At 42.9% G+C, this 17,330-nt stretch overlaps 1 protein-coding gene across 1 annotated transcript in view; it reads right to left on the bottom strand.

The window, feature by feature from the left end:
* JAZF1 (JAZF zinc finger 1) overlaps positions 1–17,095 on the bottom strand; it is a 299,755-nt gene extending 282,660 nt beyond the window's left edge. Inside the window, exon 1 of the mRNA XM_074367315.1 lies at positions 16,792–17,095. Within this exon, the coding sequence (XP_074223416.1) occupies positions 16,792–16,906 (115 nt within the window). The 5' untranslated portion in view covers positions 16,907–17,095. The remainder of the gene's footprint in view (positions 1–16,791) is intronic.
* Between the last annotated feature and the right edge of the window lie 235 nt (positions 17,096–17,330).

The following is a 17,330-nucleotide window of genomic DNA, read 5'->3' as shown; positions in this document are numbered from 1 at the left end:
GGATCCTTATGTGAAAGAGAAATACTCCTTGGACCATTAATCCATATGATGTTGGGCCTGTTTGCTGTAATAGCTGAGTCTTTTAGCCTGAGTGACCCCTCACTGGGGGCAATGTCTTAGCTGAAAATTTACAATACTTTTTGAACAAGCTGATGGTAAGATCATAGCCACCATCTGAGAGGCAACTCAAAGGACGAGATTTAGAAGAATATTAAAACAAAATATTCTTTAAATGCCCTTTAAATCTTGTAGACATGCCATGGAAATTCACCTCTATACTTCTTCAACTCTTCTGATGTAACATAAAGCAGACAGGGCTTCCTTGAGTGCATAAAAGTGTCTGATTAGAGGCAAAGCATGGAACTAACTCAAAACCTTTACATTCCAATGGCCTCCAAAGTCTTTATTTCAAGGCAAAATGTTGAAGGGAAAAAGGAAGAACTAAATCTGTTTTTAGGAACAATCTAATCTGGTTCTTAGAGCTGAAGACTTCATGGTAGAGGACACATGTCTGGATACAATTCAGTGGATATCAGCTTAAGTTCCTATATCATAAACTCCGTGCTATTGCAGAATGGGGTCCAGGGATGAAACACAGCACCTTTTGTTGGCTCATGATTTAGGGAGGAGAAACAGAAATACTGGAATAACAATAATGGAATGCTGTCTGTATACCTGTCAAGCAGGTAACAATAAAAGCATTATCAGCTCAGATTTATTAAATGTTCAACAAGCTCCACACCTTGTGCTAAGGCTTGTCACTTACTTAACCTTCGTAACAGCCCTATATGATAGATACCACATTCTTCATTTTGCGAAAGTGAAAATTCTACATTAATAAGTTGCCCAAAGTCACAGAGGAGTCCAAGCAGAACCTGAGGTGCCCAACACGAGTGACCACTCCCTCGGCCACCTGAAGACGTGATGGAAGGAGGGAGAATGGGGAAAGTAGGTTCCCAACTGGCAGGTTAGCCCTTTTCCATCCTCTGTGACCCTGGCTCAGAACTGGAGGAAGCGAAGGAGCACAAGATCCATACCACAAAGCAGTCCCAAAAGCTTTTCCAAAGCTCTGTGTGCTGGGAAAGGGCATCACAGTTAGTGTTCTCAACCTCTGAGCCTTGCCAAACAGCTCAGGAACTTAGAAGACAAGCCTAGAACACTAGGCCATCCAAAGTGAAGTCTTGGGATTCTTAAGTGAACTTCAGAATAGAAAGGGGGTCATCCTGAACCAGAGAAGGCTATGTAGAAATGTGGCTAAGTAGAAATCATTTAACTGCTGTTATCTGAAGTCTTAATTTCCCCATGGGAAATGCTTATTCATTCAGCATCGAGGAGTCCCAGGGTGTGCCTCCCAGGTTCTCTGGGAGCAACTTCATGTTTATACAATATTATGATCATTTTTGGGAAAGTTTATATCTCAGTACTAAATTTCAAATGCTTTTGGACTTTTTCTATTTCTGATGAAAGATATCTGTGATAATGGATCACTGTTCATTAACATCGCTCCCCCTTCCCTTTAGGGAAGAATGTTTCCCTGCCCTATCAGCTCTGTGCCTGACCACATGACTTGATTTGGCTAAAGAAATGTTAAAGACATTGCATGAATAAAGGCCTTTAAATGAGCTTCTGGGGTTTGGGGTAGCACCTGCACTCCAGTGGCCCACCATGAGAAAAGCATGCCCCTAGTAGCTGCTGCCCCTTCAGCCTTGTCCCCCGAATGAACATGTCAGCTGACTTGTGCCCAACCTGCAGGAGATCAGCTGACTGGTAGCCTGACGCTGAGCCACCCACCTGAATCCAGCTGCCATCAGCCAAACATAGTCACCTGGCAGACAAGACAACATGAGAATAATGAAATAATGAAAGCACCTGAGTTTTGGGATAGTTTCTTATGCCACATTATGTAGCAGTAACTGACTAATGCATCACCACTTTGCATTAACTGGAAAGGCTAAATTACAGGTATAAATAGATGTGTTTCTGAGTAGCTCACTCTTTGATATTTCCCTTGAATTTTATTAACTGCCTGGGCATCCTGTCACCCAAAATACACCATTTCTCAATTACCTGAATAAAGATACCAGTAGGTTAGAATATAGAGAATAGGTTCACACACCCTCAATAAAAGCAAAAGCTCACTTTGACAGTGACATGTTTACACTAACATTTTCCCATAAGATGCAGATGTAGAAGAAAAAACCAGTATCTATTTTTCATGGAAGAGCTACATAAAATACTACCTTTCAGAATAAAAAAAAAGGTGCTGATGGTGAAATAATATCTCAGGCTCATGGTCTATAGAATCTCCCTCAGTAATTTTCTGTCCTTCTGTCAATATGTTTTGAGTTACTGCTGTCAAGACCATTGTCTCCTTTTTTCTCCCCATACCCCACCCTGTCTGCCAAAGTTCATATCCACTAAACTCTATGCAAAACTTCACAAAGCTCCTGAACAAAAATTTTAAGAAATAGGTTCCCAGAGTTTGAAAACTATACCAAACATTTTCACTGACTATTGATAATCCTTATTTTCACTCCGTGACTATTGGTAATCCTTATTTTCACTCCCATTCCAAAAACAAAATACCAAACACTAAATGAAGTACATTAGTCAAAAATGTTTATTTCAACACAGACTGCAAAATAGAAAGAGGGCTTTTATGATTAAACAAAAAGCAAATTAGATTTGAAGATATTTAGAGGCTAGTTAAGTTTTCCCAGATCGCTCCAGGGCTTTGAAGGTGGGGTCCTGGATGTAACAAAAGGCATAGCGGGAAGTAGAGCCGTAATAAAGCTGCACAGCACTATGCATCATCATTTAGGGCTGGGATTATTTTAACTCCTTTGGGTGACACTGGGTGACATACAGATCTACATGCAGAGGCCTCAGACAAAGGCTCCTATCCCACCCCTCCCCTCCTTTCTGTCTCTGCTCCCACCACCCCAGCCTCCCTGCTGTGCCTGTCCCTCTGCCTGGAACATTCTTCCCCTAGACACTGAATGGCTTCTTCGTCCCCTACTTCATTCAGCTCCCTTCTGAGATGCCTCCCTCTGCCTTATCTCCAGTAGGCCTCTCAACCTCTCTCTCCCGACTCACTCTGTTTTTCTTTATGGCACTGTGACTGTTTGAAATTATCTTATGTATTTGTATTTTGTCTGCTTCCACTGTGAGCACAGGCTTTAACTGCACTGGTCACTACTGTGTCCCCAGCTCCTAGACAGTGCCCACAGAGTACTCCATAAATACCTGCCAAATAATATAAATTGAGTTTGAGACGTTGCTGCATGAAAAAGCAGAAAAACAAACCACTTAGTTACTTACCAAGTCAGATAGTCTGATAGATGAAAATCTTTCAAGACTTAGACTTCACGGGGAGTGAGAAGGAAAGTAAGTCAAGGGACCTTCAGTGATAAAAAACTGGAAACCATTTTTTTTTTTAATTATTGATAAGTCCCAAAAGCCTGGACCAGCTATTTAATTTGTATCAGATTCCAGGGTACTCTTTACAGAGGAAATCCAGTATATTCTATAGGACTGAAAGGGATTTCAATCACAGGAATAATGTTTTTAAAATATCCTCTGCAATCAGTAAACAACTCAACAATTGTCACTCAGGCTTCTAAAACAAGGCCTGGCCTGGGACTTTCCTGAGAAGCTTCCAGCATTGGAGTATGTGACATTTCAAGAACTATTATTAAAGAGATGCACAGCCACTGAACGAGAACGCAGCATTTTGTTAGAGTCCTACAGTCATGTTCTTGGATTTCTTCATAAAAGCCCTAAAAATCTTTTCGAATGATTCACAATAAACCTTCACAAACACACAAAAAAACATCTCCTGTTTTTCCACTGCTTAGTTCGTACAACATGAAGAAGTTATGTTTTCTGTTTATATAGTTTAATAAACCTCTCTAGACTCCTAAAATGCCTTTTGTCCCAAACAGAAAATTATATTTCTCAAATGTGGAAGTCATTTTTCTAATCATATGATCTAACATCTCAAAGACTTAAATCTAGACAAACAATACTAAATTAAGGCTGGTATATTTTGAAACAGCAAGAATTTGTGTGCAGAATGTTTTAACAGCTCATGGATTCCTATGACTTATTTAAACACAAACCAAAACTCTACTAGGGAAACCAAATTTCATCAAATATCTCAAAGTGAAAATACTTAACAAAAACGAGAAATGAATAAAGTTATTTTGATTCATCTTCTTCCACTATATTATGAAAACAGAGAGAGGACAGAAGAAGCTGAGGAATGTGGCACTGGGGGCATCCTCGCGGATGCAAGAAGATGGTACAACCCTATCAGCATTACCATTTACCAGGGTGCTTCCTGGTTGCCAGACCCCTCATATGCATGTTTTTATTTAATCCTCATAACATCATCCTGAGATAAATACTAATTACCCTCAAATCACAGAAGGCAGGTCTAGAGAAATTAAATAACTTGCCCAAGGTCACACAGGCGGCAGGACTGGAAGCAGCGCCCCCTGACCACCCCACAGGAATGCCTCCACACTCCCTCCTCCAGAGGCAATGAAAGGAACTGGAGAGCTTTCTTCTCTTCGGAATTCTCCAGAGTTCCAACAACTAGCACATCAATATATGTGCTATCTCACTACACCATGAGATCTGCGAAATTACTCCCATTTTAGAGACGAAGAAAATGAGGTTGCTTCCATGTCTTGGCTATTGTAAATAGTGCTGCTATGAACACTGGGGTGCATGTATCTTTCCGAATTAAGAGTTTTCTCCAGATGTATGCCCAGGAGTGGAACTGCTAGATCATATGGTAAATTTATTTTTAATTTTTTAAGGAAGCTCCATACTGTTTTCCCTAGTGGCTGCACCAATTTATGTCCCCACCAACAGTGTAGGAGGGTTCTCTTTTCTCCATACCCTCTCCAGCATTTTCTGCTTGTGGACTTTTTAATGATGGCCATTCTAACTGGTGTGAGATGGTACCTCACTGTAGTTTTGATTTGCATTTCCCTAATAATTAGCAATGTTGGCAGCTGTCCTTTTAAGTGAAGCAAGGACTCTCTGGTTTGCCAGAGTTCCCCCCAACTCCAAGTTACATTGAACTTGGTCACTTCACTCATACATTGTGTCCTGAAGGCATTTGGGTTTGAGACTCTTAAGGCCACAGGCTCCCTAGGTTGAGCACTTCTGCTCTAACTACATAGCTGAGGTGGTATCAGGTCTTCATACTTGCCTATATTAAATGCTTGCCTCCACTAAAACTAAAAATTCAATCTATTAGAACAGAAACCCATAAAGGGTAGTTGTTTAAAAGTCTGACCCCTTTTTAACACTCCCTAATCTTCACAATGTTAATTATTTCATTAGTGTAAGCCAATGGGTTCTCAACCTTGGTAACACAGTAGAATCAACTTTGAAGTGTTAAAAACACAGGTGCTCAGACCCAGACCACCTTGGTCAAGCACACCAGATGGTCTGGGGATGGAGCCTGGGCATCCTTGTTTTTTCCAGGTTCATCTAAGTGATTCTTTTCAACTCTTGTTGAAATTTGTTGAAAAGTATTGACATAAACTCTACTGATACATAGAGTATGACTTACAAATCAGTACAACTGATTTCCACCAGCCACAGATGAGAATCATTCTCATTACTTTACGATACACATGACATAAACATTTAAAATGCTATCATCTTTGCAGGCTTTGACAAAATACCATTTCTTTATTCTAATATCATAAGTGAAAGGCACATACAACTAACATCTCTTGACCAAATTTTTTGCCTGATGTTTGCATATTTTTACAGCAAACATTTTGGTGTGGGTCCCTGAAAGTGCTGAAGTGAAGCAAACATATAAGCGGGAGTTTCCAACTCAAGAACATTAAAACACATTAACTTAAATCACACACTGTCAACCAATTCGTGTAGTTGGTGCCAAACTCCAGACGCCCAGTGTCCAAAATATTCTGTCAAAAGATTTACTTGATAAAGACATAAAATCTAAACTATCAATTAGGCAGGGCCAATGAAACACCTGTGTGACACTTGCTGGGTGCCCTGAAGAGGAGGTTCAGCCACAGACACACCAGCCTGTGCGATACCGCAGTGAAGTGCGATCAGCTCAACAAGGGGAGAGGCCTAGAAAAATTAATCTGAAATTTCTGAAGTGAAGGGTTTCCATAATATGCATTTAGCTTGAGCTTACAAAGAAGCTTCAGAAAACCCATTTCCTTTAGTTGAGGCTTGATCCCTGAGGAATTTATGCTTATTTATGCTTATTACCACGGTATTCGGTTTACTTAATAGTAAGCTGCACAAGTATGTCTCTACAGATTCCCCTGCTTTTGCCGTTACTTATATAATTATGCCATGTATTGAGAACCAGGCAGCTAAATTAGCATTCAAGAGACTCTCACTGAATTGAGCTAGGTAAGAAAAAGGGGGCTTCCATTTTAAGCCCAGATATGCTCCTACACCTGGCATTTGAGGTCTGGTGATGCAGTAAGGTGACCTAAAGCGTCCTCTCAGTGAATGCCACCAGGGAAATGTCCAGCAGGGAGGGCTCTAAGCACATCCCAAGAGACCAGGATTTTGGCTCTTAATTCACAATGTTTATAGATGGGTCCCATCAGGTACCATTGGTCCAAACAAAAATTTTAATTATATTTTTTAAATAATGCACATAAATATAATGACCTTACTTTAATTTTGAAAATCTAAAGTAAAAGAGAAGTTTATAAGTGTTTATAGTCTTAGGTATTATGTCTGAAAAGAGTCCTCCACTCCTGGATAAATATATACCAGTGAAGGAGAGAAAACTGGTTAGCATCTTTAAACAACTCAGTAACTATAACCATTTTAGAACTGCCAAACTATTGTTTTCATTATTGTTTCTGTGATGCTGGGATGCTCATGGACCCTCCCAACCTATATAAACATTTTCTTAGAAGACTTATGTTTCTATTTATACCAGAAAGCAGGCATCAAAGTATCTCCCCAATCATCCAATGGAAATGGAGCCATTCTGTATGTAAGACACTTAAGTATACAAGAGTCTTCTATTAAAATACAAACATCCTGTAAAAAGTCACAATTTATAAAGAGCACGTTCTAAGGTATATAGGGACATCTGACAGCAAAGCCTGCCCCTTGCTCCCCTGAGTATTTTACTGGCTGGGTACTTCATGCTGGGTTCTTTGGTCTATGTCTTGCGTCAAATGGGACTGATACTGAACTCTCAAGCAATGCATTGAAAGCAGCTAACTAGTGCCTCACTTGTGCACACTTAATAAATGGTAGCTATTGTTAACTATGTTATCCAAATAAGATTGTCAAAACTGCCCAAGTAGAATCAAGATTCAAAATCCAGCTCTGTCTAGCTTCACACTCCTAGCTTCTCCTCACCCTGGCCTCTTGTCTCCTTGACACCAAACATCCCTAACGAAGATGTGGGTGGGATGCAAGATATACTTTTGTCCTAACATCGTTTAAGCCCTAAAATGTTCTAGGCAATCAAATATTGTAGGTAAGGCAAACAATGATTCAACTAAGCTTTATAATATTCTCTACCTGGAATAAGATTCCCAATTGTAAAAGTAAGAAACAGACTTTTTTTCAAATCTCCTTTAAAAAGTCTTCAAATCTCCTTAATATAAACTACCTAATTGCATAACTGGTGTTTGTATATGGTACGTATACACATATAAGTCCTCACATATGCACACCTCCAGAGAAAACTAGCTTCAGAAAAATGCTTCTCACTGCCCAGTTACCTTTGTAACTTATTCTTCCACAGCTCAAGACTTTTCCAATTTTTTTTCATTTCAATTCTGAAAATACTTCTTGAGGAAGAGGCTACAAGGATGGCAAGGCCCTGACCGCCAGGAAGAAGCTAAGTTTCTGGGGGGAGGCAAAGTACACAGGTGGTTACCATAAAGTGTGGTACACACAACTCTGGCAGAGACGTGGCCGGGTGCTACAGCACACAGGAGGGACCAATTATAATGATGCTATTCAGTGAGGGGGAAAGAGGCTTTCTCTCCTGAAGGAAAATGTTTCTGTTTTATAATCTTACCAAAATAAATAAGCATTCTAGTCATATTTCACTAGATAAGGTATTTAATTAACATGGGAGCATATTTAACTCCAAATTAGAAGGCAGTACTTTCAGGGTGGAAATGTCTAATTCATAGCTTGCTGTGAAGGTGAATTAAATACCGTATGAAAATTGTCTAGAACTGTCTCTGGCACATAGTAATGATTCTAATTGGTATCAAGAAATGGACCCAAGTTTTGCAGGGCCTGCAGCTTTGGACTGTTTATGGGGGGGGAAAGTGACATTACAAATACAAAATGCTTAAAAAAGTGATTATTTAGATTAAGAAATCAAAACAAAATACAAAATTTTAAAGCTGACATTACCAAAACATCACAAAATCAAAATCTAGAAAAAAAAAAAAAAAAAAAGAATCCAGTCTGTGAATTAATTAACCACCTGAAACACTGCTGTAAATATTTCTTTTGGGCTACACACTCTGATTACTCCTCATATGACAATGGTTTATATTAATACCATTTTCTATAAGTCACAAAGATAAATCAGTCTTTCCTCAAGTATGGCTGATCAAAACTTATTGTTAATTATTGATAATTCAGAAGTTACTTTCAGCCTCATAGCTCTTTATAATGCCATGTAAATTTTTAGGATTATTGTCAAATTTGTAAACACCTCTATTAATTTTCTTTCACATGTGAGCCATAAGAATTAGGGCATTCCAAGTTTCCTTGTGCACTGACTAGCTTTAAATATTTTTTGTATTGATGACACTCAGCGTTGTTTGTTGTCAATTTTGTCAATGATGTGTCTGTATGTATGTGTGTATGTATGTGTGTGTGTGTGTGTATATATATATGTATATATATACACTTGTCAATTGAGCAAGAAACTTAAACACAAAATTCCCACTAAAAAACATGGTGCATTTATAAATGTATATTTGCATTACTGAATATATTCCTAACAGAAAGAACTTCCATATCGAATACACTTAGATTAAGAACTGACTTTTCTACTTACAATTTTACAAATCGAACAAGTAGAAGAATTCTCCAGGCTAGCTTCTGGCTCCATACATTTCAAATCATATTCCCACTGGCTGTCGTGGTATAGATTGCTGCTGAGATACTCACCTGCCCCTGCCCATCTGTGTAGGGACCCCAGGTGAGAGAGCACAGTGGATGGCATCCCTGTGAGGTGATTCCCACCCCAGGATGGCTAGAAGTAACTTAACCAGACACAGAGAGGACTGTGAACCATATAAATACATCCCACTCAACCCAAACTAAACGTATCCCCAGTTCAACTACCCCTTAGCTGTATCTGAAAAACACTCTCCACTCTTGATATCACTGACTTCAAGGAGAAATGTCACAGAAGGGAAGTCAGAGTAAAAAAGGATAAGGTAAATCGATTGCTATTAAAATCTTACACCCTACAAGTTTCACAAGTTATGATGCCATCTATGAATGCATGGCTGTGTACACTGGCAGGGCTCCTCCAGGGCCTTGGAAAGGGCTGGGTGGGCCCAAGCAATGTATTCAGAAATGGTGAAACATGTATTGTACAAGTGAGGGGCCCTGGGGCTTGTGATTCATTAGCTTCACAATAAATCTGCCTCTGCGGTCCCCATTATTATTCCTCATTTATCTCAGTCTGTACATGTCTGGTTTCTCCAAACAAATTTCAATTCCTTGGAAATACGAAGTACTGTCTTAAGTATCAGCAATACAGAAAATACTCAAAAATCTGTGTGGTAGTCCTCACTATCCATAGTGATCTACAGAGAGAATGTATGTATTATATACTCACAGATAAATCTACATATGTATATATGTATACACAGACATACATGTGTGGTATATATACATACATGTATAAAATACATATATTATTTATATATGTATTTATATGTTGAATATATGCCACTTATCTATACTTAAATGTATATATATCAATTTTATATATGTATAATACCATAGAAAGAGTGAGTCTTTCTGAGTTAATAACATGGTATCCAGATCTTGTCCCTTCAAGAAGGTCTGTTCAGCAGAGAGGCACTAGTAGAGCCAGACAAAGAACAGGGCTTCCTTTAGGAGGCCAGTGGGCAAGCCAGGCCATCAGGAGACTGTCAATGCTCTCTGGTGCTGGACAGAGAGTTTGTAGTTAGTGACCCAGAAGAGTCACTTTTACTCCTGCCAAAGCAGAGAGAGAGTTATTGGGACGATTTCATCCTCAAAGAGAAGTAATCTGGTCCACGCTTACAGCTGGACTTTAAAAAAAAAAAAAATAGGTGAAAACTGCTGCAAGATTACAGTGCCAAGTGCAAGGAGAAAATATAATTTTCTTTAAACTGATTTAGCATATTAAATGAAAGGCTTTTTAAAAAAAAACCCAACATATAATAAATTTCTGACACTTGTAGTTTCTGGTTTTCAGATTCTAAATAAACATTTGCTATTCAACACTTTAGCCAAGTCAACATGGAGCAAATCTATTATATCATCACAAAACAAAATGTATTATCTGCAATCCAGCAAGTAATTCTTCAGTGGTACCCAGGCCACATCTGCATTGTTAAGATCTGAGGGCAGGGGTAAGGATGGGGTGGGGAAAGAAATCTAAGGACACAAATCTAGGTATGATTCTTGTCCTAAAAGCAAAAGTTGGAAAAAAAGGGAGGATTTTTTAGGGCTTCAATAGCATTGTGTCCTGTCTCTCAGATCTCAGTCTAAAACTCAAGGCCTGTGGCTTCCAAAAGGTCCTAGGAAAGCCCCTTCATCAAGTGTCACCAGCCTGCTCCAGCCTTAAGGCTTCTCCACTGGCAGGAGATGCTACCAAAATATATGCCATCTAAAGGAAACTATTACCCAGAGAACACGGAGGCTTCTGTCAAGCCAGTCAGTTGTAGGCAGTTTTTCTGTCCGTACATTTCAGTCACACATCAGAAAACATGGACACTGGAGAAAATAATCAGAAGCTTGTGAAACTTATACGACAAAATGTTCACTAGCTATGTTTTATAAGGGGTCATTGTTTGCAGGTGAGAAGTGAGCAAACGGAAAAGCCACTGACAATAGTGTTTTGGAGAATGCTGTGAAGTTTTACACTTACGGTTCCCCCACTGTGTGGTGTGTGCATACATGTGTGTGTGCGTGCTCATGCACACGCACACCCTTAAAGCCTGCCCTGATTCTGTCCCTGGGACCTTCTAGTGAACTGTAGAGGGAGTAACAGGGCATCCTGCCACCAAGCCACAGGGTGCAGGCAAAGAGCAGGGCGGGCAGGGACAAGCCTTTCATTCATTCATTTATTCATTCAGTCATTCCTCCTCCCCACAGGAAATGTCCCCGTGGGAATGTGCCCACAGGCCCACAGCACAGTGCCTCTTTCTAGTTCCAGGCTTTTTTTCAAATAAATGCAGGCCACAAGGAAAGGCCATGTTGGAAGCCGCTGGCCTTGACACCACCTTCCAGTCCACAGCGGCAAATGCCTTTGCCAGCATCTAAAGTACCTCTGGCCACACAGAAGAGAAAGCGGCCAGAGACCGCAATCCCAACACTGGACTGTGGAAGAGTGTCCCATTTCCAATTCTCAATCTTTCCCAGGACGGGCCTGATGACTTTACAGAGTTGTAGGTGGACACAACCCACAATCTATTAACCTGTCATGCAGACTTTCATAGGATTCCAACATACTTACTTAGTAAATACACAAAATGGCAGGAACTTGGATGACGTAGATAATTTAATACTGCAGATGAGCACTTTACACTTAAACTCACTTACTCCACATCGGCCACTCTGTGGGGAGGGGCTGCTGTTATCCTCATTATACAGAGGATGAAAGTGAGGCCGACAGTGGTTAAGCCACTTGCCCACAGTCAAATGCTCAACAAGTGGCAGAGGTGTGTATATTCAAACCCAAACAAGCCAGGTTCACTATGCTGCCTCCTGGCTGATCCTCATCTCAAAGGTTCAGATGTAATTGCTAAAGGAGGCACCACAGACCAATTGTGTCTGGAGTGGGAGTAGGGACGGTACTGTCTAGCAATTTGGCACAAGCCCAGCTTAGCATACCTGTCTGAAATTCAAATTCCAGATCACACTTCCCAGCCAGGGAAACAGGCAAGTTAAGCAGTCATTCTGTACCTCGGTTTGCTCACCTATCAAGTGGGGATAACATGAGCCAACTACATATCATATATCCATCTATGTAGTACACTGTGGTGTGCTTCAAGATAGTGCAAACTTTTACCAAACCATCACTGAAGCCAAATTCTACATTATTGATATTTTTATATTTTTTTCCAGAGACTTTGACTTTATTAATTAGATGGTTTACAAATCTATCCTATGAAATGAAGCAGCATGGATTTATTACCTGGGTTTTGGGGATGAGGAAACCAAGTAGAAACTCACAACAAGAAACCTGCTGACATTCAGGGTCAAGAACCACTAGGTCATAGCTACTGCAAGCCACTATTAGTCAACGATACTCCGTCTCCTGATGGTGCCCTGACAGGAAAATCTGAGGCTCCTCACATCTGGGAGAAGTTCTCCATGACCTGTTAGTTTAGTACCATCACGAGAATAATGGAATCCAGTCAGATTCTGTGTTTCAGTTTAAGAGGTGCAGGCTGCCTTGGGGCCTTTGCACTGTCTGTTCCCTCTGCCTAGACTTCAGTGTTTCCTGTTTGTCCTCATGGCTAACTCCCTCACTTCTGACAAGGTTTGGCTCACTTATCAGCTTCTCAGTGAGGCCTATCCTGACCAACCAATTAAAAATTCCAACACTTCCACCTCCCAGACCACCTTGGCCTGCTCTAATCTTTCTCTTTTCCATACCACTAACCACCTTCCAACATACTATATAATTTACATCTGATGCTGACGATTTATGATCTGTCTCCCAGCATTAGAACATAAACTCCCCAAAGGCTGGGATTCTTTGTTTGTTCACCAAGTGCTTAGAACTGTGCCTGGTACAAAATAGGTGCTCAATATCTATTAACACATAAATAAAATCAAAATGCAGAACTTTTACAAATGCACCAAATAATCAAACCTGGTAAGAATGATTAAACAGTTGCCCTTCTGAGACCAAAGGCCAAAAGATTTCACAGCCCTGGTATGTACAAATGGAGCAGACATTTCTTGAGTTTGTGACATGACTTTCAGTATTAAATTTAGTGCTCTCAGTGTTTCTATGATTCTTAGTTCCCAGTTCAACTTCACCTAACTACAGTGTGCATGTCAAGAGTATTTCTGCAAACTCACAGTAAGAAGCAAACAAATTCTGATCAGCTTTTCCTGTCTCCAGGAAATAGAGCCAGGCTATGAATGATTGGATAGTGAAGCTGATGGAGAAACACTTCACAGCCGCAGAGCTGTGGTATTTCTAGGCAATTTAAGTTGGGGGGAGGGTTCCAGCTGGGGTACTCAGCTTGTACCCAGAGACAGGTGCTCCAGGACTACACCAATGGTGAAAGGCAAGGAAGAAATCAGGAACTTGGGTCCAACACTCCTCTAAGAGAAAGGAAGAGAGCCAAAACAGAGGATGATGAAAAATCACACCTCCTTTGGCTCTACAAGCCCCAAATACTTGTTCCTAATGGTTATGGGTAATTGGTTAAAAACAAGAGCTGAGTGTACATGAATAAGAGAGACAGCTACCCCCAACTTAATGCACTTAACTATAATAGCAAACAACTATATAGTTATGATGAAAACATTGTGCACTAAAGGCCTTAAAAAATCTGTCAAGAAAGAAATATGCCATAGTCCCATTCATAAACCTTCATTTTATTTCTGCTTAAGGATTTTGACTAGTGGTTAAATGGCAGTAACTTAGAAAGGTCTTCAAGATGGATCCACCACTTATGATTGCTAAATACCTTTATGATTGCTAAATAACAAGCTCCTTGAAAAATTAAAGATAATATTGGCATACATCTCTTAGCAGTCTTTTCATGCATCTTTTTAATGTAGCCACTCCATAACAAGGACATAGAACTGGTAAATCAATCATTAAAAATAACAATCTCTCTTGAAAAATTTATAGACTGAACCACAAACAATAAATTCCACTTAACAATACATGTGTGTATAGAACTTTCACCAAATGCTTTGTTTGATATATTTTCCCTCATATCTCTTCTTCAGAAATGTATTAATATGGCACTGCCCACTAAAAAGGTTGTTTTTATTCTTCTGGAGGTCAATTCTTATTTCTTTCTGCATAAGGAGCTGTCTTTGAAAGTAAGGGGCCTCTCCTCAATCAAAGTACAAAATAGTTTCAGCTGGTCTCTTCACCCTAGGAATTTTAAGTGTTTGTTCATTCTAACATTTACTTTCCATAAGGTTTGCTGGTTTCAAACTAATTCCAAAGTATAGTCATCGTTAGCCATGTCACAAAATTCGCCTAAGTCATGACTACTGTTATAAACTTAACTGTTTAATATTTTCACTAAGAGAAAAACACTAGCCCCTTGGGCATGACTATCACTTAAATGTTTAGTTTTAGAAAATTTTTGGAACCCTTAATCCTTTTAAAAATGTTTGTACAATACTAAAGACAATTTCTGCAAACTTAAACTTGTGATTCACTGATAGTCTTAAATTACCTGAATATAAACTAAGTCCTCAAGAAAAATAACTGTCTTTAACACATTTTAATAAACAAATTATCTTTTCTTTTAACTAGCTAGTCCAAGTATGCAGGCAATGTGGGAAAATTATTACTCACATTAATTATACTTCATCCTGAAACAACTGTTAGTGGTGAATAGGATATGCAATGACAGCCTTCCCTAGGTCAGAAAATGTCATTTATGTATTTGTTTACATATATTCTTTTGTTTATTATTGAAAGTAAGAGAAGGAACTTGAACTAACAAAATTCTCATTAGAACTTTGCATTACTGGAATTTTAGTATTATTTTAAACTATCCATCATAAAAAATCTGATTTCTCCTCTAAGCATCCTCAGTTATGACTAGTCAATCTCAATGATGAATCAGCAAATATGTTACTCCATTAAACTCCTGCCTGTAAGACGACCAAAGCTTGCCCAGTTCTTCTGTCACACCTTTATCAGGGGAGAGGGCAAAAGCTATTGCATGAATGTTTTAAAACTTTGTTAAGTTTCAAAACCTGGACAATCACTCATTGTGATTATCTTTTGAAAGACGTTTTTGGAAACATTTTCAGATTATTTCCCATTCTGAATGTCCCATCATAACCATTCTAAACTAGCATTCAAGGCTTATTAAGCACACACTGTGTGCAACGAGAAAGCATTATACTAAGAGAAGGAGCCTAAAGCTCGGCCTCATTTTATTCGTGCATAAATACATAGTAGTGATTTATTCTCTCAACTTCGTAGAAACGTGAGCTGCATCCACATGGCTGAATCCATAGCATTCATTTGGAAAAGACTTTCTGGGGGCAATTTACAGGTTCTCTGGATTAGACTGTCTGTCTGAGGCATCACGCGGTTCCTTCACCTTCCAGCCCACACAGGACACCCCGTGGGCGCCGGCCACACCTTCCGCAGGTGGCTGGATCACCCGAGCCAAACGAACCCGACCCATCTCTCCTCGCGGGGGCTCCAGATAGAAGTGTGTTTATGCGTGCAAGGGTTTCTGTGAATTAATGGACTTGTTGAAAGGCCCCGGGGTCTTGGGCAGGAAGAGAAAGCAGCGGCCCCGCAGGGCGCCCCCTCCCCCGCGTCCCCCGCGCCCGTGGCGCTTCGCAGGCCGCCGCTGCGGATCCCCTGCGCAGCCGGCGCACCTCGGGCCTAGCACCATTTGAAAGGCAAATCTTTCAGCCGGGGCGCATTTAAATGCCCGGCCCTGGGCCCCAGGGGATGGCTCTTCAGCGGACGCAGCCGCAGGGGCCTCCGGGGCGGCGCGGCCCTGGGCGCTGGGCGCGGCCCGCGGGTGCACCCGGGACTTCAGCCCGCAGCGCCCCGGAGTCCGCGCCAGGCCTGGGCAAAGCAAGTGCTCCCAGGCCAGCGAGCCTTGCCGCCGCCGGGGGAGAGGACGAGCCCCCGTCCTCTGCCCGCGGCCTCGGCTCCGGCCCCCTCCCGACGCACCACACCTAGCAACCGGCGCTGACAGGACGCAGTGGCGGCGGCGGCGGGAGGAGGAAGCGGAATGGCTGCCGCGGTGGAGCCACCCCCGCCCCCCCCGCTCCCACCTCCCAGCGGCTGCAGCCGCCGCCGAGCCCTGACAGCTCGAGCCGGGGCGGAAGCGGCAGGCAGCGTGCAGCGCCCGCCCCCCGCCGTCCCCGGCAGCTACGACCACCAGGGCCAACTAACTCCGCGCCCCTGCCCTGCGCCGGCCGGCTGCCCGCCCCGCCGGGCCCGCCGCGCCCGCCGCCCGGCTCCCGGAGCCCGGCCCCGCCGCCGCATCTCCCCGCCGCCGGGTCCCTCCTCCCGCTGCGGCGCAGCCCCACTCCCACCACTTCGCCGCCGGCGCGCACGCCCCTCGGAATCCCCCAGCCCGCCAGCCCGCGGCACCTAGGGGCGCCCTCCTCTACCCCCACCCCCACCCTGCTCCCCGCACCCCCCCAAACCTCGCGCCTCCGCATCCCGCCACCCCCACGCCCCGGTCTCGCACACACCCTCCCCGCCCCACCGCCGCCTTCCTCCCTCCTGGCTACCCCTGGCCATTCTGGGGTTCTCGCCTGGGCAGGAGTTTCCGCACGCCGGGCACCCCCGCCCACCCCCGGGCCATTTACCGATGTGGTTGTCCTCGATGTGTTCGATGAGGTCGGCCAGGGTGGGGAAGTGGAGTCCGCAGCCCCCGAATCGGCAGGTATTGGAGAAGAAGGAGGCGGCGGCGATGCCTGTCATGGTGCTACATCGAGAGCCCCCCTGGTGTCGGCTCAGCGAGCGCCGGGCGGGCGGACGGAGGGAGGGAGGGAGGGAGGCAGGGTGGGGTGAGGAGAGGAGGGGCTGGGGGAGGGGGAGAGAGGCGGAGTGAGGGGAGCGGAGAGGACGGGACGGAGGGAGAGGGGGCGAGAGAGATGGAAGGATTGCGAGGAGAGACCGGGAGGCTGAGGGGAGGCGGCGGCGGCGGCGGCGGCGTCGTCGGGAGCGGCGAGGGGAGGGTGAGGGTTGGGGGTGAAGCCGCCGCAGCTGGGAGGAGGGACCAGGGCGCGCGGTAACAGCTGTGCGGCCCCAGCCTCCGCCCCTGGACCGAGGCCTCACCTGGGAGCGCCTGCCATCAACTTTATCTCATTCGGCCTGCCCTTCACAGTTGGTAATACGTGCAATC

The sequence above is a fragment of the Camelus bactrianus genome, chromosome 7 (assembly GCF_048773025.1).
Source record: "Camelus bactrianus isolate YW-2024 breed Bactrian camel chromosome 7, ASM4877302v1, whole genome shotgun sequence".
NCBI lineage: Eukaryota > Metazoa > Chordata > Mammalia > Artiodactyla > Camelidae > Camelus > Camelus bactrianus.
Note: the sequence above shows the minus strand (reverse complement) of the source record. Positions and strands in the feature narration are given on the sequence as shown.